At 45.5% G+C, this 21,800-nt stretch overlaps 1 protein-coding gene across 1 annotated transcript in view; it reads right to left on the bottom strand.

Annotated features, from left to right (window-relative positions):
• fndc3ba (fibronectin type III domain containing 3Ba) overlaps positions 1–15,649 on the bottom strand; it is a gene marked incomplete at its 3' end in the record, with an annotated part of 55,384 nt that extends 39,735 nt beyond the window's left edge. Inside the window, 2 exon segments of the mRNA XM_031825887.1 lie at positions 13,602–13,677; positions 15,454–15,649. Of these exon segments, the coding sequence (XP_031681747.1) occupies positions 13,602–13,677; positions 15,454–15,567 (190 nt within the window).
• Between the last annotated feature and the right edge of the window lie 6,151 nt (positions 15,650–21,800).

The following is a 21,800-nucleotide window of genomic DNA, read 5'->3' as shown; positions in this document are numbered from 1 at the left end:
CTCCCTCTCCCCATCTCCCTCTCCCCATCTCCCTCTCCCCATCTCCCTCTCCCAGTCTCCCACTCTCCCCGTCTCCCCCTCCCCGTCTCCCACTCTCCCCCTCCCCCACTCTCCCCATCTCCCCGTCTCCCCGTCTCCCCATCTCCCACTCTCCCCATCTCCCCATCTCTATGTGTTTCTCCCGTCTTACTCCCTTTCGCTGCCCCCCCACTCTCACTCTCCCGCACATGTGGTTACCATATTGAGAGGAAACGCAGACCCTCCTGGGAAAGAGTTTGTGTGTATATATGTGTATGTATGTGTTTGTGTGTATATGTGTTTGTGTGTGCTATGAAAGGAGTCTGTTTGTAAGATGACCTACATGCAGCCAACTAGGCACAGATGGAAATCCTAAACACACACATACACACTAGGGTTGGGCGGTATTCCATACCTTCATAACGTACCTGGGCCATCCCGGGATATATGATATTACCGGCAGTGCAGTGTTACCAGAATGCTCACAAAATGCTAACAAGTACAAAGGAACTCCCATAGCGGATGCTAGGTAAATGTTCACAAGTACAAAGGAATTCCCATAGCGGATGCTAGGTAAATGTTAACAAGTACAAAGGAACTCCCATAGCGGATGCTAGGTAAATGCTAACAAGTACAAAGGAACTCCCATAGCGGATGCTAGGTAAATGCTAACAAGTACAAAGGAACTCCGATAGCGGATGCAAACATTTACTAAAGACAGAAAACCCAGCCCATGAAGTTATGCAAGTATCTCAAAAAACGCAGTTTGCAGCACGCACAAAACAAACAGACAGCAGGAATCTTAATTCAGGGGTGGATTGTCTCTGCTGCTGTTGCCAAGACAATTCAAATATTGCAAGCTAATGTTAGCCATTCTGTTCTCAGAGCTCTGGAGAGTTAACTTAATAGTTAAACGATTTATATCTGGCAAATATTAATTTCATGCAAGTGTAACATTATCACCTCACTTATTAAGTTGCGCTGCAGGAGTGACTCACCTCACAAAGCTCCCGTTTTGCTCATTGTGCTTCTTTGTAAACAAACACGTGTGATGGTAAACTAGTACCGGTAAGCTTCATAATGAAAAATAATCTAACAGGCGAAACGTGGTTTGCTTGATCTATTATCTAGTTAGGAGGTTGACTGCATGTATTATTTCAAAAGTTATAATATTCAAATATATATATATATATATATTTTTTTTACGGTCTTGACCGTATTGTAAAATCATATTAAAAAAATCACGGTATATACGGTATACCACCCAACCTTAACACACACACACACAAACCCTTGAACACACACACACACAAACCCTTGAACACACACAAACACACACAAACCCTTGAACACACACAAACACACACAAACCCTTGAACATACACAAACCGTCCAGATCCGGCAGCTGCTTCTATGGGCTCTGATGGGATATCTAGTGTGTGTGTGTGTGTGTTCGAGTCAGTAATGATGTGGCACTACCTGGGTATTATGTATGTGTTTAGCAGGGTGTGTGTGTGTGTGTGTGTTACCAAGGTAATGGTATCTCTCCAGAGCTCTGAGATCAGACACTCCCACTACAGTTTCTTCTAGAGGTCGACCGATTAATCGGAATGGCCGATTAATTAGGGCCGATTTCAAGTTTTCATAACAATCGGAAATTTTTGGACACCGATTTGGCCAATTCTTTTTTTGTGACACTTTTATTTAATCTTTATTTAACTAGGCAAGTCAGTTAAGAACACATTCTTATTTTCAATGACGGCCTAGGAATGGTGGGTTAACTGCCTCGTTCAGGGGCAGCTCGGGGGATTCAATCTTGCAACCTTACAGTTAACTAGTCCAACACTCTAACCACCTGCCTCTCATTGCACTCCACAAGGAGACTGCCTGTTACGTGAATGCAGTAAGCCAAGGTAAGTTGCTAGCTAGCATTAAACATATCTTATAAAAAACAATCAATCATAATCACTAGTTAACTACACATGGTTGATGATATTACTAGTTTATCTAGGGTGTCCTGCGTTGCATATAATCGATGCGGTGTGTATCGTTGCTCCAATGTGTACCTAACCATAAACATCAATGCCTTTCTTAAAATCAATACACAGAAGTATATATTTAAACCTGCATATTTAGCTAAAAGAAATCCAGGTTAGCAGGCAATATTAACCAGGTGAAATTGTGTCACTTCTCTTGCGTTCATTGCACGCAGAGTCAGTGTATATGCAACAGCTTGGGCCACCTAATTTGCCAGAATTGTTTGTAATTATGACATAACATTGAAGGTTGTGCAATGTAACAGGAATATTTAGACTTATGGATGCCACCCGTTAGATAAAATACGGAACGGTTCCGTAGTTCACTGAAAGAATAAATGTCTTGTTTTCGAGATTATAGTTTCCAGATTCGACCATATTAATGACCTAAGGCTCGTATTTCTGAGCCTTAGAGCAGTCTGACTGAGCAGTCTGACTGAGCGATGGTAGGCAGCAGCAGGCTCGTAAGCATTCACTCAAACAGCACTTTCGTGAGTTTTGCCAGAAGCTCTGATGTTTATGACTTCAAGCCTATCAACTCCCGAGATTAGGCTCGTGTGACCGATGTGAAATGGCTAGCTAGTTAGCGGGGTGCGTGCTAATAGCATTTCAAACATCACTCACACTGAGACTTGGAGTGGTTGTTCCCCTTGCTTAGCAAGGGCCGCGGCTTTTGTGGTGCGATGGGTAACGCTGCTTCGAGGGTGGCTGTTGTCGTTGTGTTGCTGGTTCGAGCCCAGGTAGGAGCGAGGAGAGGGATGGAAGCTATCCTGTTACACTGGCAATACTAAAGTGCCTATAAGAACATCCAATAGTCAAAGGTTAATGAAATACAAATGGTATAGAGAGAAATAGTCCTATAATTCCTATAATAACTACAACCTAAAACTTCTTACCTGGGAATATTGAAGACTCATGTTAAAAGGAACCACCAGCTTTCATATGTTCTCATGTTCTGTGCAAGGAACTGAAACGTTAGCTTTCTTACATGGCACATATTGCACTTGTACTTTCTTCTCCAACATTTTGTTTTTGCATTATTTAAACCAAATTGAACATGTTTCATTATTTACTTGAGGCTAAATTGATTTTATTGATGTATTATATTAAGTTAAAATAGGTGTTCATTCAGTATTGTTGTAATTGTCATTATTACAAATACATAAATAAAAAATTGGGCGATTAATCGGCATAGTTTTTTTTTGGGGTCCTCCAATAATCGGTATCGGCGTTGAAAAATCATAATCGGCCGACCTCTAGTTTCTTCTGCCTGAATTGAAGCCCCACACACACACACACAACATTAAGTCCAGCACACACTTTAACATTTCCCAACATCAAAGTAAATTACAGGAACAATGTGCAGGATGGGAGTAAAGTTTTACAGTGAGAGATAGACAGAATGAGAGAGAGAGAATGAAAAAAAGAGAGAACAGAGAGTGAGTGCGAGAGAGTGAAACAGAGTGAGAGAGTGAGACAGAGAAAGAGAGAGAGAGACGGAAAAAGCGCGCACGAGAGAGAGAGAGCGAGACGATGCAGGAACTGTCGGAGACAGTACATCTGAAATAGCAGAGACCAGACAGTCTGGGGTGGTCGAGGCAAATCTGATGCCACACAGTCACAAGTCTGGTAGCCATGATGAATGAGGGCAGTGAGGATCAGTGAAGCAGGAGGTACATACAAAGTACTTCCACTACAAACGCAGCATCATAACTTATGATTGACATTCCAGAGCAAGACAGCAGAGAGAGAGAGAGACAGAGAGACAGAGAGAGAGTGTGAGAGAGAAAGAGAGAAATAGAGAAAGAGAGAGAAATAGAGAAAGAGAGAAAGAGAGAGATATCTATTATGATACAGAGTAATCTCTTCAGTCATCTCCTCTCCTCTTGTTCACGTAGCATTAGACCCCTCTTAGCCTAGCATTAGCAAAACATGCATATGAAATAGCCTAGCATTAGCTTAGCCAGACTTCCTGACTGCCCTCTCCACTCCCAGAGCTGTGTTTGCTGGGGTGGCCTAGTTCTGCTGCTGGTTGTGATCCAACCAAGCTAACGTCATGTCTGGAGCAAGGCTAAATTACCAACACCATAACACTCACACCACAGGAGGTTGGTGGCACCTTAATTGGGGAGGATGGGCTTGTGGTAATGGCTGGAATGGAATAAGTGGAATGGTATCAAATACATGCCCATGCGTCCATGTGTTTGCTGCCATTCCATTCGCTCCATTCTAGCCATTATAATGAGCCGTCCTCCCATCAGCAGCCTCCTGTGACGCACACACTGAGACCCACGTTTTCTAAACTGATTTTCTCTGAAAATGTCTGGAAATATGGTGGAGAATATTAACTGGAGATGTAGAAGTAGAGAGAGATGGAGAGAGAGAGAGCGGAAGAGGGGTAGGGAGGGAGGCAGGGAGGGAGGAAGAGGGGGGGCAGGGAGGAAGAGGGGGATGGAGTGAGGCAGGGAGGAAGAGGGGGATGGAGTGAGGCAGGGAGGAAGAGGGGTAGGGAGTGAGGCAGGGAGGAAGAGGGGTAGGGAGGGAGGCAGGGAGGAAGAGGGGGATGGAGTGAGGCAGGGAGGAAGAGGGGGATGGAGTGAGGCAGGGAGTAAGAGGGGGATGAGTGAGGCAGGGAGTAAGAGGTGGAGGGAGGGAAGCAGGGAGGAAGAGGGGGATGGAGTGAGGCAGGGAGGAAGAGGGGTGGGGAGGGAGGCAGGGAGGAAGAGGGGTGGGGAGGGAGGCAGGGAGGAAGACGGGTAGGGAGGGAAGCAGGGAGGAAGAGGGGTGGGGAGGGAGGCAGGGAGGAAGAGGGGTAGGGAGAGAGGCAGGAAGTGGGGTTGGGAGGGAGGCAGGGAGGAAGACGGGTAGGGAGGGAGGCAGGGAAGTCGTCTCGATCTAATAACCCAGATCCTGATGACTCACTGTTCCCAATGTATGAATACACACACACACACAGCGAGAGAGTGAAGAGGTGCAACAGCTGTTGGAGTGTAAACAGACTGGGAGTCTCATAACCATTTCCTGCTCTCCTCCCATCCTCCATCTGTCTCTCTTTCTTTCTGTCTCACTTTCTCCCCCTCTCCCTCTGTCTGTCTCTCTCTCTGTGTCTCTCTCTCTTTGTCTCTGTCTCACTTTCTCCCCCCCTCTCTCTGTCTCTCTGTCTTGCCCTCCTTTCTACTTTTCTTTCTCTCCCTCAACTTAAGCCCCGTCTCACCTGATGTCCATCAGTGAAGAAATGAGTTGGTGTTCAATAAACGTCATTAGGAACTTTCTCTCTCTCTCTTCCATAGGATGTTAGCAGACTCTTCCTCCCTTTCTCTCGCTCTCTTCCATAGATCTTAGCAGACTCTTCCTCCCTTTCTCTCGCTCTCTTCCATAGATGTTAGCAGACTCTTCCTCCCTCTCTCTCTCTCCACATTTTCATCTGGGAAATTCCTGCTGTGTGAGTCATGGTCTGAACAGCAGGGTGTTTGTGTCCATCACAGAGAGACAGACAGAGAGAGAGAGAGACCAAGGGAAGGAGAGAGGAAGATCGAGGGAAGGAGTGAGAGAAGAAGGAGAGAGGGTTCAGTGGAAAGAATACTGGAAATTCTAAATTAGCAGGGACTTTCCCTACTCAACATTCCACTCTCTCTCTGTCTGTCTTGTCCTGGGGCTTTTGGCTTATCAGACAAAAAGTAGGGGCGTGGAAAAGGGAAGGAGAGGAAGAAGGAGAGAGAATGCAAGACATTACATTGCATTGACCCATGTTCTATCCATCTATATATATATATATATATATATATATATATATATATATATATATATATATATATATATATATATATATATATATATATATATATATATATATATATATATATATCTCTATTATATATCTCTATTATATATCTCTATCAAATTTCTTGGTCCCTCTCTTCCTCTCCTTTTCTTTCCAGTCTCTCCTCTCACTCCTCGCTCCCCAAGGCTAAGCCCCGCCCCAGACCCTGACTTCCTGTCTCTTTCATCTCTGAGCCTATCACAGCTGCCTCTTTCATATCTGAGCCTATCACAGTTGTCTCTTTCATCTCTGAGCCTATCACAGTTGTCTCTTTCATCTCTGAGCCTATCACAGTTGTCTCTTTCATCTCTGAGCCTATCACAGTTGTCTCTTTCATCTCTGAGCCTATCACATCTGTCTCTTTCATCTCTAAGCTTATCACAGCTGAGCGGAAGGAAAAGGTCTTTCCCCTACAAGCCAGAAAGAAGGAACGAAAGAGAAGACAGAGAAGCATAAGTAGCTGATGTTGAAGGGAGTAGAACAGATAGGATGAGAGAACGGGACAGAGAGGAGAGAAGGAAAGAGGGATGATGTTTTCAGACAGACAGATAGAGGGATGGAGAAAGAGGAAGAAAAGTGAGAAGAGAGGGATGGATGGAGGACTGCTTCAGTTGGTACCTGAGCTTCCGGGAAGCCAAGAATTCCAAATCTGGAAAAGCACTCTCTCAGGAGCAAACACACACACAGATAGAAGTCCTGTTATGTCTATATACAGTGTTGTAACAATGTACAAATAGTTAGTACAAAAGGGAAAATAAATAAACATAAATATAGGTTGTATTTACAATGGTGTTTGTTCTTCACTGGTTGCCGTTTTCTTGTGGCAACAGGTCACAACCTTGCTGCTGTGATGGCACACTGTGGTATTTCACCCAATAGATATGGGAGTTTATCAACATTTTTGTTTTCTAATTCTTTGTGGGTCTGTGTAATCTGAGGGAAATATGTGTCTCTAATATGGTCATACATTGGGCAGGAGGTTAGGAAGTGCAGCTCAGTTTCCACCTCATTTTGTGGGCAGTGTGTGTAACAGTATAACTTTAGACCGTCCCCTCGCCCATACCCGGGCGCGAACCAGGGACCCTCTGCACACATCAACAACAGTCACCCCTCAAAGCATTGTTACCCATCGCTCCACAAAAGCCACGGCCCTTGCAGAGCAAGGGGAACCACTACTTCAAGGTCTCAGAGCGAGTGACGTCACCGATTTAAACGCTATTTAGCACCACAGCTAACTAAGCTAGCCGTTTCACATCCGTTACATGTGCACATAGCCTGTCTTCTCTTGAGAGCCAGGTCTGCCTACGGCGGCCTTTCTCAATAGCAAGGCTATGCTCACTGAGTCTGTACATAGTCAAAGCTTTCCTTAAGTTTGGGTCAGTCACAGGGGTCAGGTATTCTGCCACTGTGTACTCTCTGTTTAGGGCCAAGTAGCATTCTAGTTTGCTCTGTTTTTTTTTTGTTAATTCTTTTCTACGTGTAAAGTAATTATATTTTTGTTTTGTCATGATTTAGTTGTCTCCAAACAGAACCACACTAACTCAGACACTCCAGGCCCTGTGGGCCCAAATACCATTACACACCACCTGGAGAGGTTTTCATTCTCATGGTCACAGCCTTCCCAAACCTAGTGGAACCCAGCGCACTATACGCACGCACGCACGCAGCAAGACAACGATCCAAAACACACAATCAAGTCTACATGAAAATGTCTAAAAAGTTAAACATTTGAAGTTTTGGAATGAACCAGTCAAAGTCCAGACCTAATGATCCCAATCGAGATGTTGTGGCATGATTTGAAACAAGCAGTTTAAGCAGTTCTGCATGTAAGAGTGGGACACAATTCCTCCAGAGCGACATGAGAGACAACTACAGGATGCGTTTGGTTGCAGTCATCGCTGCTGAAGGTGGTACAACCACTTATTGAGTGTGAGGGGGAAATGACATTTTCACACTGGAGAATTGGTCGTTGCACAACTTTTGTTAATTAAATAAATAAAGGAAGTATCTTTTTGTTGTTGTTGTTATTTGTAGACTCCGGTTCCCTTTATCTAATATTAGCTTTTGGATGAAGATCTGATGACATTCAGTATAAAAAATTGGTTTAAAATCAGAAAGGGGGCAAATACTTTTTCATGTCTCTGTGCCTCTCTTTCTTTGTCTCTTTATCTCCCCCTCTCTCCTCCTCCTCTCTCTTCTCTCTCCCCCTCTCTCCTCCTCTCTCCCCCTCTCTCTCCCTCTCTCCGCCTCTCTCTCCCTCTCTCCGCCTCTCTCTCCTCCTCTCTCTCCCCCTCTCTCCTCCTCCCTCCTCCTCTCTCCTCCATTCCTTCAGATCATGTTTCCAGTTTCTAAAAGTCTGTTTTTTAATACACACAGACACACTTCGATATATTCACACAGTCTGACAAGCCCCTCCCCCGTGCATCTGTTGCGCCTGCTGATGATGTCACAGAACTGGAACACAGTGACCCTACGCTCCTCCTATACACACACTTGCACACTAAGCCCACCCAACACTGAGCCCACCCAACACCGAGCCCACCCAACACCGAGCCCACCCAACACCGAGCCCACCCAACACCGAGCCCACCCAACACCGAGCCCACCCAACACTGAGCCCACCCAACACTGAGCCCACCCAACACTGAGCCCACCCAACACTGAGCCCACCCAACACTGAGCCCACCCAACACTAAGCCTACCCAACACTGAGCCCACCCAACACTAAGCCTACCCAAGCACAAGTAAATGTGTTTCCTAGATGAGAAGTTGACATTGAACCAGATTACAACTAAACCAGATAAAGACAACATGACAACATCATGACTATGATGTCATCTTTAATTAACATATCTGGTCATTTAAATCACATAAAGATGCATTTTTCTGGTTGCTAAAAAGATGTGGACAAAATGTCCTTCTGCAACCAGAATACAACCTGATTCATTGACTGCAACCAGTTTTGCACGCAGGATAATTACAGTACAACATACTATATGTTACATACAACTGGCTTAGAGAAAAAGAGAGTGATAGATAAGGATGTAGAAAGAGAGAGAAAGATAATCAAATAGTTTCTTGGCTTTGAGCAGATGGCACACACACACACACACACAACTGGAAAAGAGACCACATCAATGGGGGCCAGTGGAAGGGGCCAGTGGAAGGGGCCACTACAGCCGCCCTGTTCAGGAAATACATTAAACTACAACCACACTGCAACAGGTGCTCTGCTAGGAAATACTTTAAACTACATTACCCATACATGTAACAGCCGCCCGCTCAGGAAATACTTTAAACTACATTACCCATACATGTAACAGCCGCCCGCTCAGGAAATACTTTAAACTACATTACCCATACATGTAACAGCCGCCCGCTCAGGAAATACTTTAAACTACATTACCCATACATGTAACAGCAATACAACAGCAAAAGCCTACAGATGTCCCATACATAATTATCCTGCCAGCTCTAGGATGGCTGTGGCAAAAGCACACACACACACACACACACATTCCATAGCATGGTGCTTTCACACACACTCTATAGTCACTGCCTTTGATGTGAGTGTGGGAACGTTCAGGGAGGGAGAGAGTGAGAGGGGAGAGAGTGAGAGGGGAGAGAGTGAGAGGGGAGAGAGTGAGATGGGAGAGAGTGAGATGGGAGAGAGGGGAGATGGGAGAGAGGGGAGATGGGAGAGAGGGGAGATGGGAAGGGGGGGGATGGGAGAGAGGGGAGATGGGAGAGAGGGGAGATGGGAGAGAGGGAGATGGGAGAGAGGGGAGATGGGAGAGAGGGAGATGGGAGAGAGGGAGATGGGAGAGAGGGAGATGGGAGAGAGGGAGAGGGGAGATGGGAGAGAGGGAGAGGGGAGATGGGAGAGAGGGAGAGAAGGTAAGGGAAAATAGTTAAGTGGATCAAAAACCAGGGGCATAACATTTTTATATTATTGGTCCACGGGACCCTTCGTTATCTTTATCGGGAATACAGGAAGGAGCTTGGTTGGGAAGTACCGGAATACCGGCCACCGGTATTGAACCCTAGATAGAGCGAGGGGAAACGAGTGAGTGAGATAGAGATTCTGTCTTGAAGAATCTGTCTTTGGACAGTGTAGTATATTGACTGGTGCAGTCAGAGCAGTGTGTGTATCACAGTACTCCAGTCAAACAGAGGTTACTTTATATAAAACGCCAGTCTCTGTAATAGATGTACACGCACACACACTGCTCTGAGGTCTCAGTAACCACACTCAGTAAAGAACAGCTCAACTGGTCTTCAAACACACTGCTTCACCCCAACTCTCACTCAACCCAGTGACCTGAGCGGGTGTGTGTGTGTGTGTGTGTGGTCATAGAGGGTGTTCTGTTCCAGTGACCTGAGCGGGTGTGTGTGTGTGGTCATAGAGGGTGTTCTGTTCCAGTGACCTGAGCGGGTGTGTGTGTGGTCATAGAGGGTGTTCTGTTCCAGTGACCTGAGCGGGTGTGTGTGTGTGGTCATAGAGGGTGTTCTGTTCCAGTGACCTCTCCTGTCTGCTTCCTCAACCTGAGTGTGCAAAGTAACAACCTCTATACACACAGACACACTGTCTAACCCTAAAGCCTGTGGCATGCTATCTAGTCCAAACACCTCCTGCATATATTATGGAGTTGTTATTCCTTCTTGTGTTCGGCAGTAGTGTGTTTCCCCCCGCTGTTCTTTTTCTCTCGGGGCAAGTCGAAGTTCAGTAGCTGAAGTCTACACCCCTTCGTCAGTGATTGGTCAACGGTAGAGATGGGAACTATAGAATGGATTTTTCTATGAAGTGTTTGTTGTCATTCAACGCGAGACGACTAGTTTTCATGCACATTTTGTTAACTTGTGAAATATTGCACCAAATGTCTTAGCTAGGTGTAAAATTGCATGTCTTGGGCCTCCCGAGTGGTGCAGTGGTCTAAGGGATGCAGTGCTAGCTGTGCCACTAGAGATTCTGGCTCGAATCCAGGTTCTGTCGAAGCAGGCCGAGACCGGGAGACCCATGGGGCGGCGCAAAATTGGCCCAGCGTCGTCTGGGTTAGGGGAGGGTTTTGCCGGCAGGGATATCCTTGTCCCATCGCGCACTAGTGACAACTGTGGTGGGCCGGGTGCAGTGCATGCTGACACCGTCGCCAGGTGTTTCCTCCGACACATTGGTGCGGCTTCCGGGTTAAGTGGGCATTGTGTCAAGAAGCAGTGCGGCTTGGCTGGGTTGTTTCGGGGGACGCACGGCTCTCGACCTTCGCCTCTCCCGAGTCCATACGGGAGTTGCAGCGATGGGACAAGACTGTAACTACCAATTGGGGAGAAAAAGGGGTAAAAGAAGACTGAAGAGCCCAGTGACTTTCAACGTGGCATCATCATAGGATTCCACCTTTCCAACAAGTCAGTTCGTCAAATGTCTGCCCTGCTAGAGCTGGTCCGGTCAACTGTACGTGCTGATATTATGAAGTGGAAACGTCTAGGGGCAACAACGGCTCAGCCGCGAAGTAGTAGGCCACACAAGCTCACAGAACGGGACCGCAGAGTGCTGAAGTGCGTAGCGTGTAAAAATCATCTGTCCTTGGTTGCTCGGCTGGAGTGGTGTAAAGCTCGCCGCCATTGGACTCTGGAGCAGTGGAAACGCATTCTCTGGAGTGATGAATCACGCTTCACCACCTGGCAGTCCAACGGACAAATCTGGGTTTGGCGGATGCCAGGAAAACGCTACTCGCACGATGTAGTGCCAACTATAAAGCATAGTGGCAACTGTAAAGCATAGTGCCAACTGTAAAGCATAGTGCCAACTGTAAAGCATAGTGCCAACTGTAAAGTTTGGTAGAGGAGGAATTATGGTCTGGGGCTGTTTTCATGGTATGGGCCCCTTAGTTCCAGTGAAGTGGCAATTGAACGCTACAACATACATTCTTGATGATTCTGTGCTTCCGACTTTGTGGCAACAGTTTGGAGAAGACCCTTTCCTGTTTCAGCATGACAATGCCCCTGTGCACAAAACGAGGTCCATACAGAAATGGTTTGTCGAAATCGGTCATTGTGGAAGAACTTGACAGGCCTGCACAGAGCCCTGCCCTCACCTTAGGGATGAATTGGAACTGCAAGCCAGGCCTAATCGCCCAACCCCACTAATGCTCTTGTGGCTGAATGGAAGTCCCCGCAGCAGTGTTCCAACATCTAGAGGAAACACTTCCCAGAAGACTGGAGGCTGTTATAGCAGCAATGTTCCAACATCTAGAGGAAACACTTCCCAGAAGACTGGAGGCTGTTATAGCAGCAATGTTCCAACATCTAGAGGAAACACTTCCCAGAAGACTGGAGGCTGTTATAGCGGCAATGTTCCAACATCTAGTGGAAACACTTCCCAGAAGACTGGAGGCTGTTATAGCAGCAATGTTCCAACATCTAGTGGAAACACTTCCCAGATGAGTGGAGGCTGTTATAGCAGCAAAGTGGGGACAGACTCCATATTAATGCCCATGATTTTGGAATGTTCGACGAGCAGGTGTCCACATATTTTTGGTCATGTGGTATATTTCAGTCATCTGTCATGTATATAAAGGGTAATATTGGTCATCCTGTCTGGGTTGGCGCCCCGATTGGGTTGTGCCATGGCGGAGATCTTTGTGGGCTATACTCAGTCTTGTCTCAGGATGGTAAGTTGGTGGTTGAAGATATCCCTCTAGTGGTGTGGGGGCTGTGCTTTGGCAAAGTGGGTGTGGTTATATCCTTCCTGTTTGACCCTGTCCGGGGCTGTCCTCGGATGGGGCCACAGTGTCTCCTGACCCCTCCTGTCTCAGCCTCCAGTATTTATGCTGCAGTAGTTTATGTGTCGGGGGGCTAGGGTCAGTTTGTTATATCTGGAGTACTTCTCCTGTCCTATTCGGTGTCCTGTGTGAATCTAATTCTCTCCTTCTCTCTTTCTTTCTCTCTCTCAGAGGACCTGAGCCCTAGGACCATGCCCCAGGACTACCTGACATTTCAACTCTATATCTGACATGGTACAGGTGTCTCCTTTTTAAGCCCACAACCATGTGTGTGAAGGTGTATACTCTTGTTTCAAAGTAGATTTGTTTCAGACTAACAAGAATCACTCTGTGACCCTGATTCAGCCCACTGCAGTATAAGGTTATTAATGGAGAATGTTGGCTTTCGCCGAGCCAAGTTCTGCTAGGAGCAAACAGAACCTGGTCTGCAGGTGCCTTAACCCATACGCTGTCTGGCCCAACCTGTACCTGACACTGGGCTGGAAACATATCCTACCCACTCAGAGACTCCGGCAGTACAAACAAATCTTCTCCCTGCCTGCCTGTCTGGGTGTCTCTCGAATAACATAGTAGGGGGGGGCTGCCTGAGCCAAGACTGTACTGTCTGAAAGAGACCCTTCATCGGAGGGGGGGGGGGGGGGGGGGGGGGGGGGTGACAGAGAGAGAGAGAGAGAGAGACAGAGAGAGATAAAGGGTGGGGGATTTACATATCACTCTGTTGTGATATCATCAGAGTGAGACACACCCTTGGAGTTACAGGAATCCCCCTGGTCTATAATAGCTTGTTATATACCAGTATGTTTAAAGTACAACACAAGCCATCGAATATCACACACACACATCTAGCTAAGCACAGTGTTGTGATGTCAACAGAGAACAGGGATGAGGTCATCAAAATGAGACAGGTGTAACTGAGGCTCAGGGTTGTGATGTCATAAGCGTGTGACCTACCCTGGATGCATTGCAGCGAGCCGTCCTCCGCTCTGATGGTGAAGGTCTCCCCTGGATTCACCTGTACCAGGATCACCTGTCGAGACCAGAGAGACAGATCAGACAAAACACAATGATAACAGACCGGTTCAGACACAGCACAATGATAACAGACCAGTTCAGACACAACACATCGATCACAGACCGGTTCAGACACCACACATCGATCACAGACCGGTTCAGACACCACACATCGATCACAGACCGGTTCAGACACCACACATCGATCACAGACCGGTACAGACACAACACATCGATCACAGACCGGTTCAGACACAACACATCGATCACAGACCGGTTCAGACACAACACATCGATCACAGACCGGTTCAGACACAACACATCGATCACAGACCGGTTCAGACACAACGATCACAGACCGGTTCAGACACAACACATCGATCACAGACCGGTACAGACACAACACATCGATCACAGACCGGTTCAGACACCACACAACGATCACAGACCGGTTCAGACACCACACATCGATCACAGACCAGTTCAGACACAACACAACGATCACAGACCGGTTCAGACACAACACATCGATAAGACCGGTACAGACACAACTCATCGATCACAGACCGGTTCAGACACCACACATCGATCACAGACCGGTTCAGACACCACACATCGATCACAGACCGGTTCAGACACCACACATCGATCACAGACCGGTTCAGACACCACACATCGATCACAGACCAGTTCAGACACAACACATCGATCACAGACCGGTTCAGACACAACACAACGATCACAGACAAACATGAGAAGGAAACAAAGACGTTATTCACACTCAGTCAGGACAAACACACACACACTGACAGCCCCCAGGCCTCAAACACTCAAGACAACTGCATATATTTGCGGGCTGTTTGAGTGTGAAGCATCTTACCGTCATAATGTCCATGTGGAGGTTGCTGAGACTGTGGCTGTAGACATGGAACACATGTCCTGCCATGGCACATTCATACACACCACACACACACACAAACCCCGCAAACCCACCACGCACACACACAAACCCCACAAACGCACCACACACACACACCCTGCAAACCCACCACACACACACACAAACCCCGCAAACCCTCCACACACACACACAAACCCCGCAAACCCTCCACACACACACACAAACCCACACAAACCCACCACACACACACACAAACCCACCACAAACCCACCACACACACACACACACAAACCACGCAAACACACACTACACGTGCTACAGGTGTGTCTTCTTCCCAGCCCGTTCATAACCCCTCCTGTTCAATCCGCGTCTTCCCATAGCGACGTTAAACTGCTCTCTCCCTTTCCCCTCACATGCAAACGGACACACACACTTCCTGCATTGTCTGCTGCTGCTGTTGCTATGGGAACCAAGGCGCGCACTAGCGGGCGGCCCAGGTTTACAGAGGAGAGCCCCATCACATAGAGACACGCCCACAAGGTTTATAGTGATACAGCACTACATCCACGAACAAACTGTCTGTCTGTTCATGTGTTATGTCTTCAATTGTTATCTGAGGGCTTTCACCTCTACAGGTAGACAACACACACACACCCAGTCTCGGTGTCTGGGTTTTCTGCAGATAGTCATCTGACCAGCCTGTCTGACAGTCCTCTTTGATCCCTAGTAGGAACCTTCTTTATTGGGTGTTACAATGAAAACGCTCCTTAAGGATTTCCCTCGGGGAAGGGCTTGAGGGGGACACCTCCTTCACACTGGCCGAACTGCATTTGGCATTTGTACAATGTGCGTGTGTGTGTGTGTGTGTGTGTGTGTGTGTGTGTTACCAACCTGTTGCGCTGCGTCTCCATTAACCATGTGTTGCATCAGCGGCAGCTCCCCGTTCAGCAGCGGAGGCGGAGCTAAGTCCATCAGCTGGTCGGTCATCATCATGGTGACGTACATTCATGGATACACACACTGGCCTGGCCTACCTTGAGAGAGAGAGAGAGACAGAGAGACAGAGAGGGAGTTAAATGACAAAGAGTACACATACAGACTGGTCTGGCCGACAGAGAGGGAAGAAAAATGTCTACTGTTAGCTGATGATCTGGTGCTCCTGTCACCAACCAAGGAGGGCCTACAGCAGCACGTAGATGTTCTGCACAGATTCTGTCAGACCTGGGCCCTAACAGTGAATCTCAGTAAGACAAAAATAATGGTGTTCCAAAAAAGGTCCAGTCGCCAGTACCACAAATACAAATTCCATCTATTTACAGTTGCCCTAGAGCACACAAAAAACTATACATACCTTGGCCTAAACATCAGCGCCACAGGTAACTTCCACAAAGCTGTGAATGAGCTGAGAGACAAGGCAAGATGGGCATTCTATGCCATCAAAAGGAACATAAAATTCAACATACCAATTAGGATCTGGCTAAAAATACTTGAATCAGTTAGAGAACCCATTGCCCTTTATGGTTGTGAGGTCTGGGGTCCGCTCACCAACCAAGATCTCACAAAATGGGACAAATACCAAATTGAGACTGCATGCAAAAGTCTGCAAAAATATCCCCGTGTACAACGTAGAACACCAAATAATGCACACAGAGCAGAATTAGGCCGATACCCACTAATTATCAAAATCCAGAAAAGAGATGTTAAATTCTACAACCACCTAAAAGGAAGCGATTCCCAAACCTTCCATAACAAAGCCATCACCTACAGAGAGATGAACCTGGAGAAGAGTCCCCTAAGCAAGCTGGTCCTGGGGCTCTGTTCACAAACACAAACACACCCCACAGAGCCCCAGGACAGCAACACAATTAGACCTAACCAAATCATGAGAAAACAAAAAGATAATTACTTAACACATTGGAAAGAATTCACAAAAAAACAGAGCAAACTAGAATGCTATTTGGCCCTAAACAGAGAGTACACAGTGGCAGAATACCTGACCACTGTGACAGACCCAAACGTAAGGAAAGCTTTGACTATGTACAGACTCAGTGAGCATAGCCTTGCTATTGAGAAAGGCCGCCGTAGGCAGACATGGCTCTCAAGAGAAGACAGGCTATGTGCACACTGCCCACAAAATGAGGTGGAAACTGAGCTGCACTTCCTAACCTCCTGCCCAATGTATGACCATATTAGAGACACATATTTCCCTCAGATTACACAGATCCACAAAGAATTCTGACTCCCATATCTACTGGGTGAAATACCACAGTGTGCCATCACAGCAGCAAGATGTGTGACCTGTTGCCACAAGAAAAGGTCAACCAGTGAAGAACAAACACCATTACAAACACCTATATTTATGTTTATTTAGTTTCCCTTTTGTGCTAACTATTGGTACATTGTTACAACACTGTATATAGACATAATATGACATTTGAAATTTTTTTGAAACTTCTGTGAGTGTAATGTTTACTGTTCATTTTTATTGCTTATTTACAATGTTTCCTATGCCAATAAAGCCCTTAAATTGAATTTTGAGAGAGAGACAGAGAGAGAGAGACAGAGAGAGAGAGAGAGACAGAGAGAGAGAGAGAGAGAGAGAGAGACAGAGACAGAGAGAGAGAGACAGAGAGAGAGAGAGAGAGACAGAGACAGAGAGACAGAGAGAGAGACAGAGAGAGAGAGAGAGACAGAGACAGAGACAGAGAGAGAGAGAGAGAGAGAGAGAGAGAGAGAGAAAGAGAGAGAGAGGAAGAGAGAGAGGAAGAGAGAGAGAAAGAGAGAGAGAGAGAGAGAGGAAGAGAGAGAGAGAGAGAGAGAAAGAGAGAGAGAAAGAGAAAGAGAAAGAGAAAGAGAAAGAGAGAGAGAGAGTTAAATTCTACATTACTACATAAGTGACAAGAGTACACATACAGACTGGTCTGGCCTACGTCAGCACTACACCCCCCCCCCCCCCCCCCCTACACACACACACAGAACCACTAACTCCAGATACTGACGTCAGCACTACACTACACCCCCCCCCTACACACACACAGAACCACTTCAGCACTACACTACAGCCCCTCCCCCCACACACACATAGAACCACTTCAGCACGACACTACCCCCCCCCTACACACACACACAGAACCACTTTAACTCCAGATACTGATGTCAGCACTACACTACACCCCCCCCCCCCTACACACACACACAGAACCACTTCAGCCCCTCCCCCCACACGCAGAACCACTTCAGCACTACACTACAGCCCCCCCCTACACACACACAGAACCACTTCAGCACTACACTACAGCCCCCCCACCCCTACACACACACAGAACCACTTCAGCACTACACTACAGCCCCCCCCCTACACACACACAGAACCACTTTAACTCCAGATACTGACGTCAGCACTACACGACACCCCCCCCCCCCCCCTACACACACACCCCTCTCTGGAGGCAGGTGAGGTAGGTGTTGTAATTGGGGGCTGCTGAGTGATATCACTACTAAAGAGCTGCTGACTAATGACTATAGGAGCAATGCTGCTGTTCACACACACACACACAGACAAAGAGACACACACACACACACAGTGACACAGACACAGAGACAAACAGACACACTAGGGCTGACCTAAAAATCCTCTCTCAATGTTTTCAAATTCATGGGCCATTCACGATTAATATAGCTAGATTTTGTTTAATGTTTTCACTAAATTAGCACCGTTGTACAATTAATGGTAAAATACACGGCATTTCAAACAGTCAGCTGCTCCTTCTGTGCACCAGTTCCGGAGGTCTACGTCACCGACCTTCTAGGCGTCACAGGACTGTTTCATGACGCACACCTGATTCCAATTCCCCTGATTAGTAATTGTATATACAGTTGAAGTCAGAAGTTTACATACACTTAGGTTGGAGTCATTAAAACTCGTTTTTCAACCACTCCACAAATTTCTTGTTAACTTCTTGGATATAGGGGGCACTCTTAATTTATGGATAAAAAAACGTGCCCGTTATAAGCGCAATATTTTGTCACAAAAAGATGCTCGACTATGCATATAATTGACAGCTTTGGAAAGAAAAGTTTCCAAAACTGCAAAGATATTATCTGTGAGTGCCACAGAACTCATGCTACAGGCGAAACCAAGATGAAACTTCAAACAGGAAATGAGCAGAATTTTTGAGGCTCTGTTTTCCATTGTCTCCTTATATGGCTGTGAGTGCGCCAGGAATGAGCCTGCCCTTTCTGTCGTTTCCCCAAGTTGTCTGCAGCATTGTGACGTATTTGTAGGCATATCATTGGAAGATTGGCCATAAGAGACTACATTTACCAGGGGTCCGCCCGGTGTCCTTTGTCTAAATTGGTGCGTAATCTTCAACTGGAGGCATTTTCCCATGAGATTCAGAGGAGAACGCACACTTCCACGAACGATATATCATTGAAGAGATATGTGAAAAACACCTTGAGGATTGATTCTAAACAACATTTACCATGTTTCAGTCGATATTATGGAGTTAATTTGGGAAAAAGTTCGGCGTTTTGATGACTGAATTTTCGGGGTTTTTTGGTAGCCAAACGTGACGCACCAAACGGAGCGATTTCTCCTAAACAAATAATCTTTCAGGAAAAACTGAACATTTGCTATCTAACTGAGAGTCTCCTCATTGAAAACATCCGAAGTTCTTCAAAGGTAAATGATTTTATTTGAATGCTTTTCTTGTTTTTGTGAAAATGTTGCATGCTGAATGCTACGCTAAATGCTACGCTAGCTATCAATAATCTTACACAAATGCTTGTTTTGCTACGGTTGAAAAGCATATTTTGAAAATCTGAGATGACAGTGTTGTTAACAAAAGGCTAAGCTTGAGAGCTAGCATATTTATTTCATTTCATTTGCGATTTTCATGAATAGTTAACGTTGCGTTATGGTAATGAGCTTGAGGCTGTATTCACGATCCCGGATCCGGGATGGCTAGAATCAAGAGTATATAGTTTTGGCAAGTCGGTTAGGACATCTACGTTATGCATGACAAGTAATTTTTCCAATAATTGTTTAAAGACAGATTATTTCACTTAGAATTCACTGTATCACAATTCCAGTGTGTCAGAAGTTTAAAGACACTATGTTGACTGTGCCTTTAAAAAGCGTGGAAAATTCCAGAAAATTATGTCATGGCTTTAGAAGCTTCTGATAGGCTTATTGACCTCATTTTAGTCAATTGGAGGTGTACCTTGTGGATGTATTTCAAGGCCTACCTTCAAACTCAGTGCCTATTTGCTTGACATCATGGGAACATCAAAAGAAATCAGCCGAGACCTCAGAAAAATTATTGTAGACCTCCACAAGTCTGGTTCATCCTTGGGAGCAATTTCCAAATGCCTGAAGGTACCACGTTAATCTGTACAAACAAAAGTACGCAAGTATAAACACCATGGGACCACGCAGCCGTCATACCGCTCAGGAAGGAGACGTGTTCCGTCTCCTAGAGAGGAACATACTTTGGTGCGAAAAGTGCAAATCAATCCCAGAACAACAGCAAAGGACCTTGTGAAGATGCTGGAGGAAACAGGTACAAACATATTTATATCCACAGTAAAACAAGTCCTATATCGACATAACCTGAAAGGAAAAAGGAAGAAGCCACTGCTCCAAAACCGCCATCAAAGAGGCAGACTACGGTTTGCACCTGCACATGGGTACAAAGATCATACTTTTTGTAGAAATGGTCTGATCCTAACTGACCTAAGACACAGATTTCTACTAGGATTAAAATGTCAGGAATTGTGAAAAACAGAGTTTAAATGTATTTGGCTAAGGTGTATGTAAACGTCTGACTTCAACTGTATATGCCCTCTGTTCACCATTGTATTGTGGGTTATTGTTCCCATGTCTGTTAGTCTTGTGAGTAGAGGTCGATTATGATTTTTCAATGCCGATACCGATTATTGGAAGACCAAAAAAAGCTGATACCGACTATTTATATATATATTTGTAACACTGACAATTACAACAATACTGAATGAACAATGGACACTTACTTTAACTTAATATAATACATAAATAAAATCTATTTAGTCTCAAATAAATAATGAAGCATGGTCAATTTGGTTTAAATAATGCAAAAACACATTGTTGGAGAAGAAAGTAAAAGTACAATATGTGCCATGTAAAAAAGCTAACGTTTAAATTCCTTGCTCAGAACATATGAAAGCTGGTCGTTCAATATTCCCAGTTAAGAAGTTTTAGGTTGTAGTTATTATAGGAATCATAATGCGTCGACTATTTCTCTCCATGCCATTTGTATTTTATATACCTTTGACTATTGGATGTTCTTATTGGCACTTTAGTATTTCCAGCCTAATCTCAGGAGTTGATCGGCTTGAAGTCATAAACAGCGCAGTGAATCAAGCATTGCAAAGAGCTGCTAGTAAAGTCTGAATGAATGCTTACAAGCCTGTTGCTGCTTACCACCGCTCCACAAACTGTTGCATATACCCTGACTCTGCATGCAATGAACGCAAGAGAAGTGACACAATTTTCCTAGTTAATATTGCCCGTTAACATGAATTTGTTTCAACTAAATATGCAAAATATACTTCTGTGTATTGATTTTAAGAAAGGCATTGATGTTTATGGCATTGATGTACACTGCCATTGAAAGGCATTGATGTACACTGCCATTGAAAGGCATTGATGTACACTGCCATTGAAAGGCATTGATGTACACTGCCATTGAAAGGCATTGATGTACACTGCCATTGAAAGGCATTGATGTACACTGCCATTGAAAGGCATTGATGTACACTGCCATTGAAAGGCATTGATGTACACTGCCATTGAAAGGCATTGATGTACACTGCCATTGAAAGGCATTGATGTACACTGCCATTGAAAGGCATTGATGTACATTGCCATTGAAAGGCATTGATGTACATTGCCATTGAAAGGCATTGATGTACACTGCCATTGAAAGGCATTGATGTTTATGGCATTGAAAGGCATTGATGTACACTGCCATTGAAAGGCATTGATGTTTATGGCATTGAAAGGCATTGATGTACATTGCCATTGAAAGGCATTGATGTACATTGCCATTGAAAGGCATTGATGTACATTGCCATTGAAAGGCATTGATGTACATTGCCATTGAAAGGCATTGATGTACATTGCCATTGAAAGGCATTGATGTACATTGCCATTGAAAGGCATTGATGTACATTACCATTGAAAGGCATTGATGTAC

Source organism: Oncorhynchus kisutch, linkage group LG5 (assembly GCF_002021735.2).
Source record: "Oncorhynchus kisutch isolate 150728-3 linkage group LG5, Okis_V2, whole genome shotgun sequence".
Classification (NCBI taxonomy): Eukaryota; Metazoa; Chordata; class Actinopteri; order Salmoniformes; family Salmonidae; genus Oncorhynchus; species Oncorhynchus kisutch.
The sequence above is the reverse complement of the archived record's forward strand: the minus strand, read 5'-3'. Positions and strand labels throughout refer to the sequence as shown.